The 18707-nt window shown below is 51.1% G+C and overlaps 5 protein-coding genes across 6 annotated transcripts; 4 read left to right on the top strand and 1 right to left on the bottom strand.

The window, feature by feature from the left end:
• Positions 1-349: 349 nt before the first annotated feature.
• On the top strand, positions 350-3715 carry PV06_00804 (uncharacterized protein; the record flags this gene model as incomplete). Its single annotated transcript, XM_016401354.1, has 4 exons — positions 350-1352; positions 1402-1761; positions 1814-1900; positions 1983-3715. 4 exons carry the CDS (start codon positions 350-352, stop codon positions 3713-3715), a joined length of 3183 nt encoding a protein of 1060 aa, XP_016268407.1.
• A 330-nt stretch (positions 3716-4045) lies between these two features.
• PV06_00803 (uncharacterized protein) lies at positions 4046-7466 on the top strand (the record flags this gene model as incomplete). The annotated part of the gene is made up of 7 exons (XM_016401353.1): positions 4046-4216; positions 4273-4415; positions 4535-4885; positions 5011-5355; positions 5439-6067; positions 6365-6934; positions 6989-7466. Exons 1-7 carry the CDS (start codon positions 4204-4206, stop codon positions 7464-7466), a joined length of 2529 nt encoding a protein of 842 aa, XP_016268406.1. The 5' UTR covers positions 4046-4203.
• A 547-nt stretch (positions 7467-8013) lies between these two features.
• PV06_00802 (uncharacterized protein) lies at positions 8014-10197 on the bottom strand. The gene is made up of 4 exons (XM_016401352.1): positions 9744-10197; positions 8942-9657; positions 8469-8856; positions 8014-8375 (listed from the first exon to the last, which is right to left on the bottom strand). Exons 1-4 carry the CDS (start codon positions 10053-10055, stop codon positions 8268-8270), a joined length of 1524 nt encoding a protein of 507 aa, XP_016268405.1. The 5' UTR covers positions 10056-10197; the 3' UTR covers positions 8014-8267.
• A 390-nt stretch (positions 10198-10587) lies between these two features.
• PV06_00801 lies at positions 10588-12714 on the top strand. Of its 2 annotated transcripts, XM_016401351.1 has the most exons (3): positions 10588-10865; positions 10913-11436; positions 11515-12714. In XM_016401351.1, exons 1-3 carry the CDS (start codon positions 10695-10697, stop codon positions 12671-12673), a joined length of 1854 nt encoding a protein of 617 aa, XP_016268404.1. In that variant the 5' UTR covers positions 10588-10694; the 3' UTR covers positions 12674-12714. The 2 variants fall into 2 exon arrangements, with proteins under 2 accessions (XP_016268404.1, XP_016268403.1); XM_016401350.1 differs by having other exon boundaries at positions 10913-12714.
• Positions 12715-14665: 1951 nt separating this feature from the next.
• On the top strand, positions 14666-16502 carry PV06_00800 (uncharacterized protein). The gene is made up of 4 exons (XM_016401349.1): positions 14666-15158; positions 15208-15613; positions 15670-15916; positions 15977-16502. Exons 1-4 carry the CDS (start codon positions 14695-14697, stop codon positions 16330-16332), a joined length of 1473 nt encoding a protein of 490 aa, XP_016268402.1. The 5' UTR covers positions 14666-14694; the 3' UTR covers positions 16333-16502.
• The last annotated feature ends 2205 nt before the right edge of the window (positions 16503-18707 follow it).

The following is an 18707-nucleotide window of genomic DNA, read 5'->3' as shown; positions in this document are numbered from 1 at the left end:
CCTTTATTTTACTTTGAAAGATTCTTATGGGTTGGCAAACATGAAAACCATTGAGCTGTTCGTATTGTCAATATCCTCAATGATGTTTCGTTCCCATTGTACATTTTGTGAGTAAGGTGCCTGCGTCTATGAACGTAAAGCAGCATCACGACTCTGCTCTAAATGAACGTCATAATGCAAACAACATCACGCTGCTTTACCAGGTAGGTGCTAACAGGCAGGCTTGGCAGGAATCACAGCGAGGCTCTTGTTCAAGCCTGCCTTCACTGCATAATGAATCGCGCAAACTGCGACACAAAGATCCAGGACAACAGATTAAAGAGACCTGAAACAATATGCGTCGTTCATCATGGATGACCTCCTCAAACCCATCAAAACCTCCTGGAAGGTCCAGAACAACATCGACAAGTTCGAGAGTATGTCCCTGAAAGACACGCCCTCGGCGAGACCAGGCAGTGCCAAATCGAAAGTCTCAATCCTTGATCTGGACAATGAAAGCAATGACGGCGCCGGAGACCAATTTAGTATTCGCCCCTCGATCGATTCTTCTCATACCTCGATATCGGCTTCGTCAGACCCGAAGAAGCACAAGAGTCATGACTCCACGGCATTCCTTCAAAAGTCTTATTTGGACAATTCACCTCCACCATCTCTTTCAGACGACGCGCGCGAAGTTCTGAAAAGTCAGCCTGATTCTGAGGATTTGATTGCCGTGCTTCAGTATCTCCAGTACGGCATCCAAGGAAGACATGACTTCAACATCCGGATTCCTAGCCCCAAAGCCTCGCAGATCATCAACGTACTGGTCACAACCACTGTTCCAGATCAATGGCTCCATTTGAGGAGCTCCGATTTATCCAAGACTGATGCTCTGCTCAAGAAACTGCTGCTTAGCTGCTTGAAGAGTGTAGCAGGCATAGGTGCTCTACTGATGCAAATAAAACAGCTTACCACCACGAATTCCCAGAAGACCAACCCTGTTCTCGAGGATGCTATCTCGGTCGTCGGTATACTCCTTTCGGGAAATGGGATAGTAAAAGAGCTCTTGATCGACGCAACCACATTCTTCCCAAGTGAAACACAACGCCGGGTTTATTGGCAAGAAGTTACCTCGTTGTTGGCCGGAAGTAAGGTTCTTTCAACAATCGCTCAAGCGTTAGCCAAGACTGAGCAGTCTGACGAGAGAAATCTGATGACTTCCTGGCTTGGCGACGGCGCAGAATACTCGAGATGGCTTGGAAAGAATATCTCAACTGCTGCCACTGCCTGTGTATCGATGTCCTTTTCAGGGATTCATTATATGAATATGCTCTGTCAGTTACTAAAGCGTGGATTGGGCCTTGGATACCGCGGTATGTACGACGATGGTTGCGACGCCTCCCGTAAATTGACTTCATGCAGACGCTCTGGCTACTGAGCTGTATACGATGTTGCTGTTTCGCGATCACGCACTCTGGACCGTGATGCATACGCTCGTTTCAAGTCTACCATCTCATGACCAGAAAAGCTTGTTTGATACGATTCTTTGTGATCTTGCCCGAAAACACCTGGGCGGTAATCTCAGTGCCGGGGAAAAGGCTTGTTTGGATTCGAAAAGCCCCGCTATTGGTGGCGTGGCTGCAATGATTAAGGGTCTCGTTGAGAACAATATTCTGTTGCAAACTCATCTTACCCATTGGTTAACGAGTGCAACCGGGCAGTATCTTGGGCTTGGGCTTGACAGCCGTAGAGCCGTCACCGCAAGTCTATCAACTGATAAAGGTATGCACCCTCTTACTCCTAGCTCAAGGACGCATTGATGATTTCGATCTAGACAAGTTAGAGGTTGTTCTTGAAAAGAGCCTGGAAGCCTTTGGAAACAAGTTGCAGATGCAGCATGATCCTATCCTACAACAGGAGGGTTAGTATGACCGATCAATATTGGACATTGTCCCTTTCCCCCGTTCAGAAGAGCCTGTGCTTACTTTTGTTGCTTGGTATAGCAATTGCCCAAACTGTTCTCCTGGTCACCGGTCGGCTGTATAGGCTGGATCACAACTCGGTGAAGCAAATATCACTCTCGGGTTCCTTTCTGCGTATGGTGTCCAACCGTCTCTCAGCGTCCGTGCCCCGTGCCCGTTTCTTAGGCATGGTAGTAGCGACAGCAATCTCGAGGTTGCTTGACCAGCCTGGTCGAAGCATTGATTTCGGAACAAAAGAGATGGAGGGAGACGAAGCCCAGCACTGGCTACACTTACCCAGTATTAATGACACTATAGGATCCGTAGATGATCTACTCAAGGCGCCAGAAAACGTACAGCGACCACCACCCGTGCAGAAGCCGTCATCTCGTCAGAGACCTGTGAAACTTGCAGCTCGAGCCCAGCCAACAGCAAAGATTACTGCCATCGAAGAGCTTTCGACTGACGATGAGGGAGATCCTGAATTGCGTCCATATCCGCGCCCCAACAATGATCTGTCCGATTCTGACGATGATCCTACACTTGTGAACCGTAACAAACCTACAGCCCCAGTCTACCTCACCTCTCTAATCAAGCAAATCAATGCTACGGACGATGTATCGACCGTTGAGCTAGCATTGAGGACAGCGCCATCTCTCATCCGCAGAAAGGCAGGCTTCGGCGACGAATTATCCTCTAACTTATTACCATTGGCTTCAGCTCTCCTCAATCTACAAGAAGGAATGTCACAGCAAGAGCTGCAACGATTCCGACTAGAGGCATTGATAGAGTGCTTTGTCAGTGAACCGGTCGTAATGGGCCCTTGGATTGCCAACATGTATTTTGGCGGAGACTTTTCTCTCTTTCAACGAGGCGTACTCCTCACGGTCCTAGGGCTGGGTGCCAGGCAAATAGCTGGTATCGATGACGAGCAAGACAATGGTATCGCACCCATGGAACTAGGCGAGAAAACATTCCCTTCCAATCGTCTCCCACCTCAGCTCGAATCCATATTCGCTCCCGAAAAGTCACCTATCAACACTATTTCAACAACACTGTCGCGTCGAACTCTACAGCCGATGGCTTTGACCGCCGCTGACAAGCTGTCCGGACCGGATATTCTCAAGGTCAGAACCTTTTCATCTCGGATGGCCGTCGCAGCTAAACAAGCCGCAAAAACCGAAGCACGTTCCAAACGCGTACCAAAGGACTTGCACAAGCTGCTGGCCGAGTCTGTGTACCTCCCGCTCTGCTCAAGGTCGACGCTCCTCTTCTCTTCACTGGAAAAGGCGCCTTACCTCGCTAATTCGACGCTTTTGCACCCTTCAATGGTGAAACTAAACATCCAGACTCTCACCGTGATCATTTCAACACTAGGTCCGAATGCTGTCCAGCTGGAAACTGTCACACGCGAAAGCCTTCTTCTACTTACGGCAATCCACACCATTTCAGTCCTCACACGAGACCCAATAGTCCTTCCCGCTATACTGCACTTGCTTTTGACGGTCCTCGACTTGAACATCGAGGCCGGCGCAACATCAGAAGAACGGCTGGTCACAGACTTTGGCTCAATGATAGCCGAGCTCTCCTCCTGGGCAGCCACACTCGGTGAGCAGGGATCCATACCCGAAGTGCATGGAGAGGAGGGCTTAGGGATGTCAATGCCGTGGCCAGTTCTTGTGGCTGGTATTCAAGTCAAGTGGCAGGAAGTAGGCAGAAAGTTCCAGGGTCGCATGCTGGGGCTAATGGCGACGACGGATTTTGACTCTTTCTGATACCAACACCGAGTGTATACATACCTACTGACAACCCAACTTGTTTTTCGATCAGAATTGTGCTTTATAGGTGATTCGCGCTGGTGAGCGACGCTTAGAGACACGGGAAATGACACCATCGTGTTTCCCAAGACTTCTGCCCCACTTCAACAACAGAATTTTGTTGCTGATTGTCTTATCAGTTCTGTTTTGAATCATAAAGACATCGAACCCGTAAATGTTGCTGTGGTTGCGGGGTTTCAGCATTGGCCTTTTGACGCTAGAATATGAGCTGAGCGGACTTTTTGCGTGCTTTTTTTTCCCTGGTTGTCCTTCCGCTTTGAGCATTGTATTTGATCCTACGTGACTCGAAGGCGTTTCTGATCTATAGACTTTGTGCTCCACCATTCGTATTTCAGGGCTACATATCAAATCGGACGTTGTATGAGCTGCTTGGATCAACATCAAAAAGGGTACAGCTCTTGTATCCACGGTCGAGGATTCAAATCATGAGAAAGCCTGGTAAGTCTTGCAGAGAAAACAGCTCCGGTCCGCCTCATTGACACTTTCCTCCCTAGGTGAAAAGGACATCGCTGCTTCCGTGGTACCGGAATATGCTCAGGCATGGGACAAGACGGTGGAAAGACGTGTGGTGCGCAAGATCGACCTGTTCGTTATACCTCTTATGTGGATTGGGTATGGCCTCGTCTACTACGACAAAGTAAGCCATTTGACGATATAGCATCCTGAGCACGTTATACGTCAGCAACCTCTCTGCTCAGGATCCTAAAAAGAAATCCCAGCTCACAACACTTTGCTGACAATCATCTTCCCACAAAGGCCATCCTCGGAGGCGCCACTGTCTTTGGGATGTCGACCGACCTGAAATTAAAAGTCATCACTGATTCCACGACGACTCCGCCAAAGGTCTCAACGACACGTTTGAGTTGGGCCACGTCTCTGTTCTACTTTGGCATGTTGGCCGGTGTAGGCCCGTTGACCTATTTGTTTCAACGATTCCATCTCGGCCGCACTATCGGTCTCGCCGTGATAGCTTGGGGAGCAATAGCAATGTCCACCGCTGGTGTCACAACGTATGAAGGACTGTGGGCGCAAAGATTCTTCCTGGGCTTTGCGGAGAGCATTATGCCAACGGCATTCATGGTCATTGTCAGTGGATACTACACCCAAGTAAGTCAACACCATCCCAGACTCTTGTACAGAATCCTGGGTCAACGTGCCTTGGACTGGTTCGCCCCAAGTTTTTGTCACCATTCATACTTGTAGGAAGGTTCTAGTGTTGATGTCTTTGGCAGTCAGAGCAAACCTTTCGCCAATGTTTGTGGTACTCGGCCACCGGTGGGTGGACTATCCTTGGTGCGATCATCAATTATGGGTTCGCGCATATCACTTCAGGAAGACTGGCGAAATGGCAGTATCTATACCTCATGGCCGGAGCCCTGACAGTCGTATACGGTATCGTGTTCTTATTCTTTCCAAATTCACCTGCCCAAGCATGGTGGTTCACAGAGGAAGAAAAGCCTGTCGCGATTGAGCGCCTGCGGATGAGTCAATTGGGGGTTCGCTGCCAAAAAATCAAGTGGTCACAGTTTCGGGAAGCACTGTTAGACCCGAAAGTTTGGATCATTGCAATCATGATGGTAAGTGTTCCAATTCTAATGCATTGATACGTGACCACAAATTCTCTTCACCCGTATATCCTAACGAATATTTTACTCCATAGGGCGCGGCTTACTCTGTTAACGGCGCTGTATCAGGCTTTGGCCCACTGATTGTATCTACGTTTGGCTGGTCGGCATACGACTCATTGCTGTGGCAGATGCCTCTCGGTGGAGTCTGCACTGTCGGAATCCTGCTAGTGGGATACCTGAGTCTCAAAGTGCCCAATATTCGACTGATCATGCTCATTGCTTGCTGCTTGCCTGTTATTGCCGGGTGCGCAATGATTTGGAAAAGTAGCTGGTACGAACATGCGGCAACCCCGATCGCCGGGTATACCATCATCGGGTTCTTCGCGCCGGTCACGTCACTGATAGTGTCAATGGGCATGTCCAATGTGGCCGGCAACACGAAGAAGAGCTTCATGGCTGCGGCAATCTTTGTGTTTTATACCGTGGGAAACATCTCAGGACCATTCTTCATCCGAAGCGAAACTGTCAGCCAGCATTATCCGAGGCTTTGGGAAGGCATCATTGGCTGTTATGTTCTGGTTGTCGTGCTGGCCGTCGTGCTCTATGTCATGCTAAGAGCGGAAAATAGAAGGAGAGATGGGCTGAATCTCGAAGAGAAAGAGGCAGAGAAGGTCGCTTTCGATGACCTGACGGATATGGAGAATTTGCACTTTAGATACGTGTACTGAGGCCAAAACCTCGCGAGGCTGAGCATGCCACGTGATGACGAGGCTGTGGCCGATAGACCCAATTATCTCTACTCGAACTTTTTTTCCCGAGTTCCAAAGTATTTCGCCGTCTACCATTGGAAGCCCATTTGAGATTCTCTGCCATTTCATCATTTTACTTTTGTTCCCTCCTTCATTGCCTCCCCTGTCTCTATCGTTTATCAGTTGTAATACCTCCTGTACAGCAGCATGTAAGTGCAATCCTCTGCATCTTTTCCTCTCCAGCCCTCTGCTAACAATGGTTTGATCAGGTTCGCTCTTCGGCGCAGCGCTTCGCGCCTCCTCTCCGCCCGTCCTTCTACTCTCGTTTCTGCTTCTCGCACATATTCATCTCTCGGTGCTTCACCTTTAAGAATAAGCAGACAGACCCCAAGCTTCCAGTCTCAGAGAAGATGGGCTTCCACCGAAGGAGAAAAGACAAAGGAGCCGGAGCGTGCTGCAGAGCCTGCGAATGCAACGGAAGCTACCGAAGAGGCACTCCCTGCTGCTGAAACCAACGAACAATCGACATCGGCGACCCAAGCTACTTCTAGCCACGCCGCTCCTCCAATTGCCGAGACTGCGAATGCTACGGAGGCTACCGAAGAGGCCTTGCCAGCTGCGGAGACGAACGAGACGCTGAGGGCGAAGCCGTCCAGGGAAGCCGCGAATTCGGGCGTTTCGGGGGTCGGTGTAGATGGGCTGTTTGAACGAAAGAAGACACTTTACATCGGAAACCTGTTCTTTGATGTCACTGAAGCCGATCTGGTCAAGGAGTTTGCGCGTTTTGGTCCTGTTGCCAAGTGCAAGGTCGTCCGTGATGCGCGCGGCCTGAGCAAAGGGTGAGTTGTTTATGCTCTTTTATGTTTTCCACATACTGACGTGCTACTGCTCAGCTTTGCCTACGTCGATTTCTCGACTCAAGAAGCGGCAGACGCCGCCCTCGAAAACCTCAACATGCAGCTGTTTGAAGGCCGTCGGATCACTGTCCAGTATGCCGCCCGCCCTACGAACTCGGCGGACAACGAGAGCCGCAATCGCCCTAATGTAGCAAAGAACCCTCCTTCCCGAACCCTCTTCATTGGCAACATGTCTTTTGAAATGACGGACCGAGACCTCAGCAATCTTTTCCGTGGCATCAAGAACGTCATCGACGTCCGCGTTGCCATTGATCGACGCACCGGCCAGCCAAGAGGCTTTGCGCATGCTGATTTTATCGATGTCAAGAGCGCCATGGATGCCATGAAGGCCTTGGCTGGAAAAGAGATATACGGACGAAGATTGAGGGTTGATTACTCCTACAGCTCAGCAAGCAGAGCGCCACGAAACGAACCCGAGGATTCGGCACCCGCGCCTGAGTCTGGTCTACAATAGAATCCCTCTCTGTCTCACTCGACGATCCACTTTGCGGAAGCGGTCATCTGCACTCGTGCGGAAGCGGTAACCGGAGGTCGGGCAGATGGACGACTTTGCGCCATCACACCTAGTTGAGCAATCGTCCTTGTGGGTAGGACGAAAGGGGTAAACGTGTCGACCTTTTAGAAGTCGACAATATACAATACGAGCACCCTACCTTTCAATATTTGCAGCAGTGAATCACCCAGCCATTGAGCCTCGAACATAATGGCTGGCTCCACTTGGGCCAGCGGCACCGTGTACATTGGCAGGACAATGTGGATAAGGCGGACACGCGGTTTCGAACAAGGGTGTCAAACGAGACGATATTCCGAAGACAGCATCGTCGGCTTCTTTCGTGTGTGAATAGACTGATACCAGGATTTTATTGACTGATTTGTCGGTCAGCCACCGATTCTTTGGGGGAAAATGGTCGAGCGCGGGAATGAAATGGAAAGGCAATCGGGTTCAACTCGGAATTTTTTGTCCCAGTTGTACGGATATTAAGTGACGATATGTACATCATCATCTCCATTCAAAATAAACGTCGGGCATTCCAAACCCCTCTTTTTTTCTTATTTGGTATCAAAAACACCTAGTGTCCGTATGAAGTACCCCGTACTTAGGAATATAGATGTACATGTACACATTTGACCGTCACCGTGTGCCATGTAAAAAATTGTCATTGTCATTGTCATTGTTGATTGTCATTCTCTCCTTGATGTAGGTAGATGCTGTGTTGAAACATGATCAACATTTTTGGTTTTTCGCCTTTTTTTTTCAGCTCTCGACCTTTCTGGGGCTCAGTCTGACATGTAGGTTGTCGATGAGAACCACCAATTGCTTGGTGGGCATCGACAAGGGTTCATCAGGGTGTACGAGTTCGATCTGGTGGTTACACGCCATGCGTCAGTTAGCACTGAAAGTTTTGCGTACGACGGCTGGCTGAGGGCCCTGATTTGGGGGTGGTAGAATACTTACATCGAACTTGGTCAACAAGGCCGGTAGGACCTTCTTCATCTCGATCCAAGCAATGTGCTGGCCTATGCAACTCCTCCGGCCTTGGGAAAAGGTCATGTCGGCTCGCTGCATCCTCGCGCGCCGGGCCTCGTCGCCCTCGTCCCCCTCGTCGTCGAGCAGCCAGCGCTCGGGACGGAACGAGTCAACGTCTTCGCCGTAGACGGCCGGGTCGCGGTTCAGGGCGTGGACGTTGAGGGACACGACGGTGCCACCGGGCACGAACGTGCCCGCGACGGTGGCGCCCGAGGGAGGGACGTCGCGCTCGATGGGGTTGATGAGCAGCGGGACCAGGCGCATCGACTCTCTGAAGCAGGCTTCCAGGTAACGGAGGCGAGAGACCTCGGACCATCTTTTTGCGGGGAGGGTTCGGCGTGTCAGTGGGCGTCGAGATCGCTGGGGGGAACAAACATGGAAGAAGAAGAAAAGAAACTTACAATGGAGGAGAGGAGAGGTTCGCCGCGTCCAATTCGGCCCGGAGTTTGGCTAGAGCGTCGGGGTTCCGGAGTAGGTTATACAGGCAAGCGTTCACCGTCGAGGCCGTCGTTTCGGCGCCGGCGTGGATGGTCGAGATGAGAATACCGATCAGCGTGGAGGGGGTAAAGGTGGCGGGGTCGCGCTGGGCAGCTTGTAGGTAGCGGTCCAGGAGGTCGGATTCGGTGCCCAGGCCTCCCTTTTCCATCCGGCTTTGCAGACGCTCGCTGGCGAGTTTGCCGAGTAGGGACGTGGAGCTCGTGCGTGCAACGAAACGATTCTTGAAAAGGAGTCGCTCGAGAGCCGGGAGGGGGCCCCAGAAGTGCCAGTGTTGGAAGCGCAGGCGAGCGGCTTCGAGCGTGTTGCCCAGATCAGCCTGTTTTGCCATGAAGCCCTGGTCGTCGGAGAAGGCGATGCGGCAGATGGTATCAAAGGCGAAGAAGATGATGAACTTCGCAATATTGACCTCGGGCGAGTCCATCGAGTCCTTCTGGAGCTTGGCCACGAGGAAGTTGATGTTGTGGTCTATGTGCGGTTCGTAGTCTAGAATGGCGGTCGTGGTGAAGGCGGATATCACCTGCTTCTTCATGGCCGAGATGTGAGCTTCGTCGCGCGTCGTGGCCCAGCTGCTGATGACTTTGCCGTTGACGATCTGGTTCATCACTTCGTAGGATTCGGCCTATTGAGGGGGGTAGGGGGGACTTGATCAGATCTCAAATCGAGGGATTGGCAAGGGGAAATGAACACTGCCCAGCAACAATGTACCTTTGGAAGAGTATTCCTGGTGTTGAAAATGACGTTGATGGCGGATGCATCGCTGAATAGGACACGTCGAGGCCCGTATCGAACAACTGGGCCATATCTCTTGTTGAGGTCGAGAGCGATGTCTTTGAAGAGTATACCCCGCCTGTATTTTGAGACAAGCCAGAAATTCGTAAGTCGGGCTCCCAATGGACCAGGAATGTGCCTCAGGTCCCGCGACTGGAAGAAGAGTCTCCAAAGGAAGAGTAATGCAGTCACGCTGAACACGAAAAGGGAGAAGAGAACAGTTGGGTTATTGCGAGGAATGGCTTCCATGCTGACCTGATCACCTACCCGAGTAGTATGAAGACATTTTGAAACTGGAGAGGAGGTCGTCACAGTAGCTTTATACCTTTGGCAAGCGTAATGGTTGACGGTGGACCAATATGTATACAGCTTTGGGGGCCTGAAATGTACACCCACTGTCCGAGAGATTTCAGGGTCTCGTTTATAACCTCATCTGACGCTCCCGTGTCTATTGGACCATTTGGGTTGTATGTATTGCCTGAAGTGGGACACGAATCAGCTTACATAGAGTCATTCCGAGGTGATGTGAGATCGACAGAAAAGGCTGATGGGCGCGGGGTGTGAAAGGAGGTGAACACTGGCCCAAACTACTCGTTTACCTCAAAGTGAGATATCAATACCACATGTTGTTGGCGAATTACGCTGTACGCATTATGTAATTCACCGGGAGCAGGAAAGCAGGCATCACGTGTTGCCACCGGCAAACCTACCCCGGGAAGGAAACGCATTGCGGCGTTTCGACCCTCTCCGCAACTTACCTCGGCCCTGCACGTTGGGCTGACATATACACCGTACCGAGTCTACCTTCATCAACGATTCACGATTTTTTTGTGTCTGTATCAATTGTCTCTTTACGGCTCGGTTAATATTTTATCGTTGCGTGTGACCATGTCTTTCTTGGGAGGTGCAGAATGTTCAACTGCGGGCAACCCGCTCACACAGTTCACCAAACATGTACAAGGTGACAATTCCCTTCAGCGAGACCGCCTCGTCGGGCGAGGCCCTGGTGGTCTCGAAGAGGGCATGCGTTCTCGTATGACTCCTAATGGATCGGATCAGGTAAGTGTTTCGTTTCGGGGCAGAGGATACATACTAACATCGAACAGATGATGAACGACTTCATGCATCAGGCCGGTCCATTGCCACAGCCCTTCGCAATGGAACAGCTCCGGCAAGATCTCCCGAACCTCCAGAATATGGCCAGACGATCGCCTTCGCCCGGTTGGGCAGCAGAATTCGACCCGGGTGAACAAGCAAGGATGGAGGCTGCATTTGCCAATTCAAAGATGGCTCAAGCACCGCAACGGCCAGGGGCCTTCTCTCCTCAAGAATTTGGCCGCTTTCAACAGTCAAGTCCACATCGTACCGCAAGTCCCGTCACACAAGCTCCTTCGCTTTACAGACCAATGGGAACGGGTTACATGAATGGCGGGATGGGCATGGGAATGAACTATGGCGCTCAATACATGCAACACCAGCCAGATCAGACGACCGATAAAGGAAAGGGTCGAATGGTGGAACTTGACGATGCGAACTGGGAAGCGCAGTTTAAAGAACTTGAAACTCAACAGGATAGTCTGTCAGAACAAGCCAATCAAGCAATTGAACAGGAGCTCGAGGAGCTTGATAGGTCAGTCGCAGCCCCAATTGACACGTTTGAGGACTTTGAGAATGTCTGGCACGGAATCCAAGCTGAACATTCTTCCAGACAAATCAGTGAAGATGCCGCCGACTACGACAACCACTTTTCGAGCGAAGACTATGCCGCTTGGGACCAATTTGACTCAACAATGGGTATGGGCACACACAATCCTTTCGAGCGAGAACCCATGCTGGGCGATTACATGTTCGAGGGACAGAATCCATATCTGGAGAACCAGTCAGCCTCGAGGACAGCATTTGAGCAAGGCCTAGAGATCCTCAATACTCATGGCAATCTCTCTCTGGCAGCGTTGGCGTTTGAAGCTGCGGTGCAGCAAGATCCGAGTCATGTCGACGCATGGGTCCTCCTCGGCGCCGCCCAAGCACAGAATGAGAAAGAGGCTCCAGCCATTCGAGCCCTCGAGAAAGCACTTCAACTGGATCCGAACAACCTTGATGCGCTCATGGGATTGGCCATTTCCTATACAAATGAAGGTTACGACAGTACGGCGTATCGGACATTAGAACGCTGGCTTACCGTCAAATATCCTCAAATTCATCCTCCTGAGAACCTCTCAGATGCATCCGAGGTTGGTTTCACTGATCGTGCCATTCTACATGAACGAGTGGCCGATCTGTTTATAAAAGCGGCTCAGCTCTCACCTAGTGGCGCAAGAATGGATCCAGACGTGCAGGTCGGCCTGGGAGTACTGTTTTACGGTAATGAGGATTTTGAGAAGGCAGTCGATTGTTTTAGGTCGGCCCTTGAGTCAACCGAAGAGGGGCTTGCCAATAATGGTGCTCAGATCCATCTTCTATGGAACAGGCTTGGTGCTACTCTCGCCAACTCTGGCCGATCCGAAGATGCCATTTCGGCATACTGCAAGGCGCTGGAATTTAACCCAAACTTTGTCCGCGCACGTTATAACCTCGGGGTATCATGCATCAACATCGGCTGCTACCCTGAAGCAGCTGGACATTTACTTGGGGCGTTGAATTTGCATCGGGTTGTTGGCGAACAAGGAGTGGCTGAAGCTAGAGAGATTCTCACTAATGGCGGTAACATTGGTGATGCCGAGCTGGAGCGCATGATGCAACAAAACGAAAGCACGAATCTTTACGATACTCTTCGACGAGCATTTACAGGAATGGGAAGAAGGGACTTGACCGAAAAGGTCGGGGCTGGGATGAACCTCGATCAATTTAGAGGCGAGTTCGACTTCTAAACAAGGTGGAATATATATACAATGAAAACCATCCAACCTGACTCTTTGGGACCTTTCACTTTTATTTCATGAAACATTTCCGTAATCGAGCACAGTAGTGGTCTAAGAACGCATGGTAGCTCATTGTTCGAACAGCAGCCTTTCAAGGGCATGTAGATCCTTCACGAGGCTGAGACGCGGGGCGCGTTCATCGGTTCCCACTGTTTCTCGAAGCTTCAACAATCGTACCCTTCTTCGCCTCCTACTGCTGATTCATGATGACAATCTTGATGTCTTTCCTTGCGTGCTGTGCCTCAAATGCCTTGGATGCTTCTGTTAGAGGATATGTCGACGTAATGAGCGGTTTCAAATTAACCATCTTTCGTGACAACAGACTGATGGCTTCTTCAAAACAGCCTGGCGTGTAACGAACCGTTCCTGTGATGGCAAAGCTTAGTCGAGCGGCAGCCTTTCAGTACAATCAGCTTACCTTTGATCGTCAGATCTTTCGCAGTCAGCAGGAATAGCGGCACTGCAGTCAACGGCTTTCCAAGACCTGCCTGGATACCTGTTACAAATCAGAAGAGATCCTAGGAACATTCCGACTTTCACCTACACGTTCCCCCAGCCTTCAGCATACACACAGCCATCTGAGCACATACTTCGGCCCCGCTGGCCTCGACTGCCACGTCGAAGCCACTGCCGATGTCGTGCTTCTGGATGATCTCTGTCGCGAAGTCTTGGGCAAATGTCAAGCTATCTTTGCCCGAGTCGTTCTTGTGAGTCACAATACCGACGTCGGCACCATACGACTCGGCAAATTTGGTGCGTGATTCTTCGATATCGAACATAACGATCTTCTTGACGCCATAGGCTTTGGCAACCGCCAGGATGAGCAAACCTAGAGGGCCGCAGCCACTGTACAATTTCGGATGTTAGCAAAGGAAAACTGTGCACAGAGACAAGGCACTGACAATATTGCCAAAGTCTGATGTGCATTCAATGCAGCCCGTCGTCCAAGTTGGACGGCAATCGCCAGAGGTTGAATAGCACCAGCTTCTCCCCAGGACACATTGTCAGGAATCGGGACAGTCATTGATGCCCGGCAGGTGAAGTATTGGCACAGTGTTCCATCAGTCGGGTCCAAACCACAGTATTTAAGATTGGCACACGTGTTGGTATTCCCACGTACGCAAAACTCGCATCTATCGTTGCAATTCACCGTCAGTTTCGTGTCCTTGGTTAAAATGAAGGAGCTCAGCAAGACTCACTCCATGCAAGCAAATCCTGGCTCGACCGCTACTCTCTGGCCTACACTTCTGTCCTTGACTTTCTGCCCGACATGGACAATGATACCAGAGGACTCGTGTCCCAGGACAAGCTGCCGAGACACCTTGTCACTCTCATAGTTGTGGCAATCAGAGCCGCATATTCCCGTGGAGACAATCTCGACGAGTACTTCATGGTCCCCTGGTGAAGTTACTGGTCGTTGTTGAATCTCCAGCTTCTTCGCACCCACCCAGACCACTGAGCGGTTACTCGTTGGGAGCACACCAACCATTTTGATGCCAGCAGTGCCTGCTAATGATGCTTGCAAACAACAGAGGTTATATTCTTGCAGCACTAATGATGAGATGTCGACTCTGGGCGAACTTTGGAGGAAACCAAGCGTCTGAGGCCTCAGGATCAAGTTCACAACCGTCGAGCTCTTTGAACGTGTGGCCGTCGGACAATGGACCAGTAACTCTTCATCGAAAATCGAAAGGGCGGGCAGAACACAACCGCTATCTGAAATCAATCTTCCCTTTGATACTGCCAGGAACCACGGCTCGGAGCCCGGCCCAGAGACAGGCCCCTTTGCGGAGAAGGTGGACCATTGCTAGCGTTGGTGTTGCATTATATTGTCCCGCACTCCCCAGTCAATTCCCATTATTCTCGTTGTCCACATTTGTTGTCTCGACACACTTCTCTCAGTCTCCTCAAGATTTTCTGTGTATGAAGACATGGAGACCCAAGACCGCCACTCCCTCACAGACGTCAAGATGGCTGTCCAGGAGGCCAAAGTCGACACCGTGACCAGCGAAAATGATTTCGAGACCACGGCTTCCTGGGATGAGACAACAGAAAAGGCTCTCGTGCGCAAGATGGATCTGCGCATCTTCCCAGTCATGATTATCCTCTTCATCCTGAACTTCATCGACCGTAACAACTTCGCCAACGCACGACTGAATGGTTTGGAGGAAGATCTCAACCTCACCGATGTGCAGTATCAGACCTGTATTTCGATTCTTCTCGTCGGCTACGTTTCCATGCAGGTACCCTCAAACATGATCCTCAACGCGGTTTCTCGACCGAGTTGGTATCTCTGTGGCTGTGTTGCGACTTGGGGTGTCATCTCTGCTGCCACGGCAGCCGTCCACAACGCAACTGGTGCGATCCTCTGTCGATTTTTCCTGGGATGCGTGGAGGCTTCCTTTTTCCCTGGCTCCCTGTATTTCTTATCGAGGTATGTGAATGTCTCACGGCAAACATGGCTCCTACTTACGGCGAGCAAGGTGGTATACCCGCAAGGAAATGCAATTGCGCGTGACGCTCCTGAATGCAGGAAATTTGGCTGCCCAGGCCTTTGGTGGCTTGATCGCTGCTGGAATTTTGAGCAACATGCAAGGAGATGCAGGGTTGGCGGCATGGAGATGGCTCTTCATCATAGAGGGTGTTCTCACCATCGCCATCGCTGGCATCGCTGTCTTTGTATTGCCTGACTACCCTTCCACGACGAGGTGGCTGTCAACAGAGGAGAAGCGAATCGCCGAGGGAAGACTCGCCATTGACGCCGGTCTCTCGGCTCAAGAGACTGGAGGAGAAGAACTGACCTCCGTGCAAGGACTTCTGCTGGCTGTGAAGGATATCAAGGTCTGGCTTCTGGGCATCACTTATCATGCCACGATCATGGGACTTAGTGTACGTTCGCCAATTTGTGCACTTGCTAGCGATGTCGCAGGGCTAATCGTTGGCAGTTTGTCTTTTTCTTCCCGACCATCACTCAAGCGTTGGGCTACAACACCACTACCACGCTACTCTTGACGGCACCACCATGGATCTTTGCCATTCTAGTTTCTCTTCCGAACGCCTGGCACGCCGATAGAACCGGTGAACGATTCTTCCACTACGCAGGCCCGGCAGTCACTTGTATCATTGGTTACATTATCTCGATAACCACCAAAACCACTGCGCCTCGCTATGTCTCCATGTTCATGATGACCAGTAAGAGATCTTTTCTACACAAAATCCCTTTGCCCGCTGAATGCTAACCAATCGAAACAGCTGGCTATGCTTCTGGGTTCGTAATGCTCGCTTGGATCTCAAACACCATCCCGCGCCCTGCTGCTAAGAAGGCCGCCGCCATCGCCATAGTCAATGCTATGGGCAACATCGGCAGTATCCCAGGCTCATACATCTGGCCCGCCAACTACGGGCCGCTCTACGTCAAGTCCTTCGGCGCCGAAATTGCCATTCTCGGCTTTGGCTTGATCTGTGCCTTGGTGCTTCGCTGCTACCTGCTGGCACAGAACAAGAAGCTCGACAGAGAGGAAGGTGTCGCCATGGCTGGCTCGATCGACGGAAAAGACGAAGTCTCTCGGGTTACAGTACAACAGAAAGGCTTCAGGTATCTCTATTAAGCATGGTTGGTCATATCGTTCGAAGCAGCTTCCTGTTTGTGGAAAGTCGTGGGAACCAATATTTTTGCAGGTGGGATGAAGTAGGAGGAATCGGTCATGACTCTTCTATGATTGACAATGTGAGATTGCAGTGTTCAAGCCTAGTCGCTGTCTAGGTAGTATATACTGGTGGCTGATATGAATGAATGATCATCCTCGTTTCCGAATCGGTCACTACAACGATCCGTTTGCTTCTATGATTTTGAAAACCCATCTGACTTTTCTAGCTGTAGCTGATATTTGATTTTTCAGTTGATTCCTTCACACCCTTGATATCCTGCTCGACGAGGCTTCCATTGCTGGAACTGGCGACCAGAGTCTTTAGCTTGGCCATCTCAGCTCCCATCCAAGCGGTGACTGCCACGATGTCTGCTCCGCAGTTGACAAAGTCAAAGCCCTGTTTGTGTTTCTGGGCAGCGATCTCGGCGCTCAACGCGAAATGGCCGACGTACTTTCCGGCGGCCCTGCCAGCTTGGAGCACGCGCGCACTCGCGTCCTGGACCTCCGGGATCGAAGCGTGATCAAAAGCCACGTAGCCCATTGAGGAAGCCAGATCGTTGGGGCCGATGAAGAGCATGTCGATTCCGTCGACGGCGGCGATCTCCTCGACATTCTCGACCGCCTTCCGGCTCTCTATCTGGACGCAGACCATGACGTTGTCGTTGGCGTTCAAGAGATAGTCTCTTCCCGTCTGATTGAAGGCCGCAGGTGCGTACATGGCTCCAGCTCCGCGAGTGCCCTGAGGCCAGCGGGCAGAGGGATATTTACAAGCCCTCACGATTGCTTCTGCTTGCTCCTAGATTTCGGTTTGTCAGACAATGGAAAAAGTCCTCCACCACCGCAACTTTCTCTAGGCCACATCATACCTTGGTTTCACACATTGGCACCATGATGGCATGAGCACCGCAGTCTAGGGCTCGTTTCATCATCCAGTGTTCCGACCCAGGTATTCGGACCATGGGGGATGCCCCCGAGGTGGAGATGGCTCCCACCTGGAGGTACATCTCGTTGTCGTCGATGTTGCCATGCTCAGTGTCGACGAGAACCCACTAGTTGTTTTAAAGCCATGAGTTGGATAGAAACTTGAATGGGGGAGGTTCGTCTTTGCCATACATCTTCACCAAGGGGGGCCACGGTTCGAGCAAGCGAGTAGCCGGGAAACTCGAGCCATTGCCCAATGCTGGGTCCTTCGCCTCGTCTGGACCGTTCAAGGGATTCACGAAGGCGAGTCTTTCCAGAGGCATTCACGACTGGAGAGGCGATTTGGTTTGCCATCTCTCGAAAGGGGCAAGATCAGGCCGGAAATGGCTGCTTGTCGGGCTGAATGGCGGTGGGTCGGATGTTTTTGTGAGGAGGTGCCCTGACAAGCAGAAGTTCCGAATGTTAACAATTTCAGGCGACAAGGAAACGATAGGCCCTGACTTTCAACCTCCAGTGACCACAATGTCATATGAAGTCTGCATCCATGGTCGTTAAGCACCTAGAACGCAATTGTATGGCGTTTCTGGACTTCGGCTCGGAACTCGGCCCATTATCTGCGGGCAAGGGGCCTTTACTACACGCTAGGATATCAACGAAGGGTCTCGCCCGTCCACTACTTCGACCTTTAACAGACTGCAAAGCCGGCATCTCGGCACTAGAATGTTTGGTGATCTCCGCAGTCAGATATCGGTTCATGTATGGAATCTAGTATGGTCGCTGTAGCCATGATCTAAGTGTCTTAGCCGACCACTAGTAGACTGTAAATGTACTGTACAAGTACAAATCTCAGCCCGTGGCTCAGGAACCATCTAGCCGGTACAGGGCCTGACGTGCCAAGCACCCTCTTCCGCAGCTGGATCTAAATAGTCGGCAAGCACTCCGTACGGAATACGTACTTCAGAGTATCAATCTGGGCCCAGATTTCTATTCTGAAGAGAAGCATAAGGCTCGGTAATACATTTCGAACGTGTGCGTATGGCCAAATAAGTGTGGGTGACTGCATCTCGCATTCTCACCAGCCATGAACGGAGAAGACGAGCACGACCAACAAAGAAGTGCAGATCACGGTACTCTCAAGGAACTAGCAGATCGAAGAGTCTCTCAAGCTTGTCAGCCATGTCGTCGCCGGAAGGTACTTGTGGAATGCCTAACTCTCAAGTCCACATTAATGGTGAAGGTAACTGATCACCTTGCCGTTTAGGTCAAATGCAATGGCGCTTCACCCTGCAATAACTGTAGCATTCGTGGTCAGCACTGTGATTATCCCGAAAACCGCGATAATGCTTCAGTCAGTCGGCAGTAAGTCACCCAGTCATGTGCTGATGCTGAACCCTCCGTGCCCGTTGCCCAGTAAG

This window comes from Exophiala oligosperma (genome assembly GCF_000835515.1).
Source record: "Exophiala oligosperma strain CBS 72588 unplaced genomic scaffold supercont1.1, whole genome shotgun sequence".
Taxonomy (NCBI): Eukaryota; Fungi; Ascomycota; class Eurotiomycetes; order Chaetothyriales; family Herpotrichiellaceae; genus Exophiala; species Exophiala oligosperma.
Note: the sequence above shows the minus strand (reverse complement) of the source record. Positions and strands in the feature narration are given on the sequence as shown.

Coding starts and splice junctions, on each gene's coding strand:
- PV06_00802 (XM_016401352.1), bottom strand. CDS start 10,055: ATGGAAGCCATTCCTCGCAATAACCCAACTGTTCTCTTCTCCCTTTTC. Junction 9,658..9,743: donor CCAGGAATACTCTTCCAAAG/GTACATTGTTGC, acceptor CCCCCTCAATAG/GCCGAATCCTACGAAGTGAT. Junction 8,376..8,468: donor CCTTGTTGACCAAGTTCGAT/GTAAGTATTCTA, acceptor TGTAACCACCAG/ATCGAACTCGTACACCCTGA.
- PV06_00800 (XM_016401349.1), top strand. CDS start 14,695: ATGGCTGTCCAGGAGGCCAAAGTCGACACCGTGACCAGCGAAAATGAT. Junction 15,614..15,669: donor CCACGATCATGGGACTTAGT/GTACGTTCGCCA, acceptor AATCGTTGGCAG/TTTGTCTTTTTCTTCCCGAC. Junction 15,917..15,976: donor CTCCATGTTCATGATGACCA/GTAAGAGATCTT, acceptor CAATCGAAACAG/CTGGCTATGCTTCTGGGTTC.
- PV06_00801 (XM_016401350.1), top strand. CDS start 10,695: ATGTCTTTCTTGGGAGGTGCAGAATGTTCAACTGCGGGCAACCCGCTC. Junction 10,866..10,912: donor CTCCTAATGGATCGGATCAG/GTAAGTGTTTCG, acceptor AACATCGAACAG/ATGATGAACGACTTCATGCA.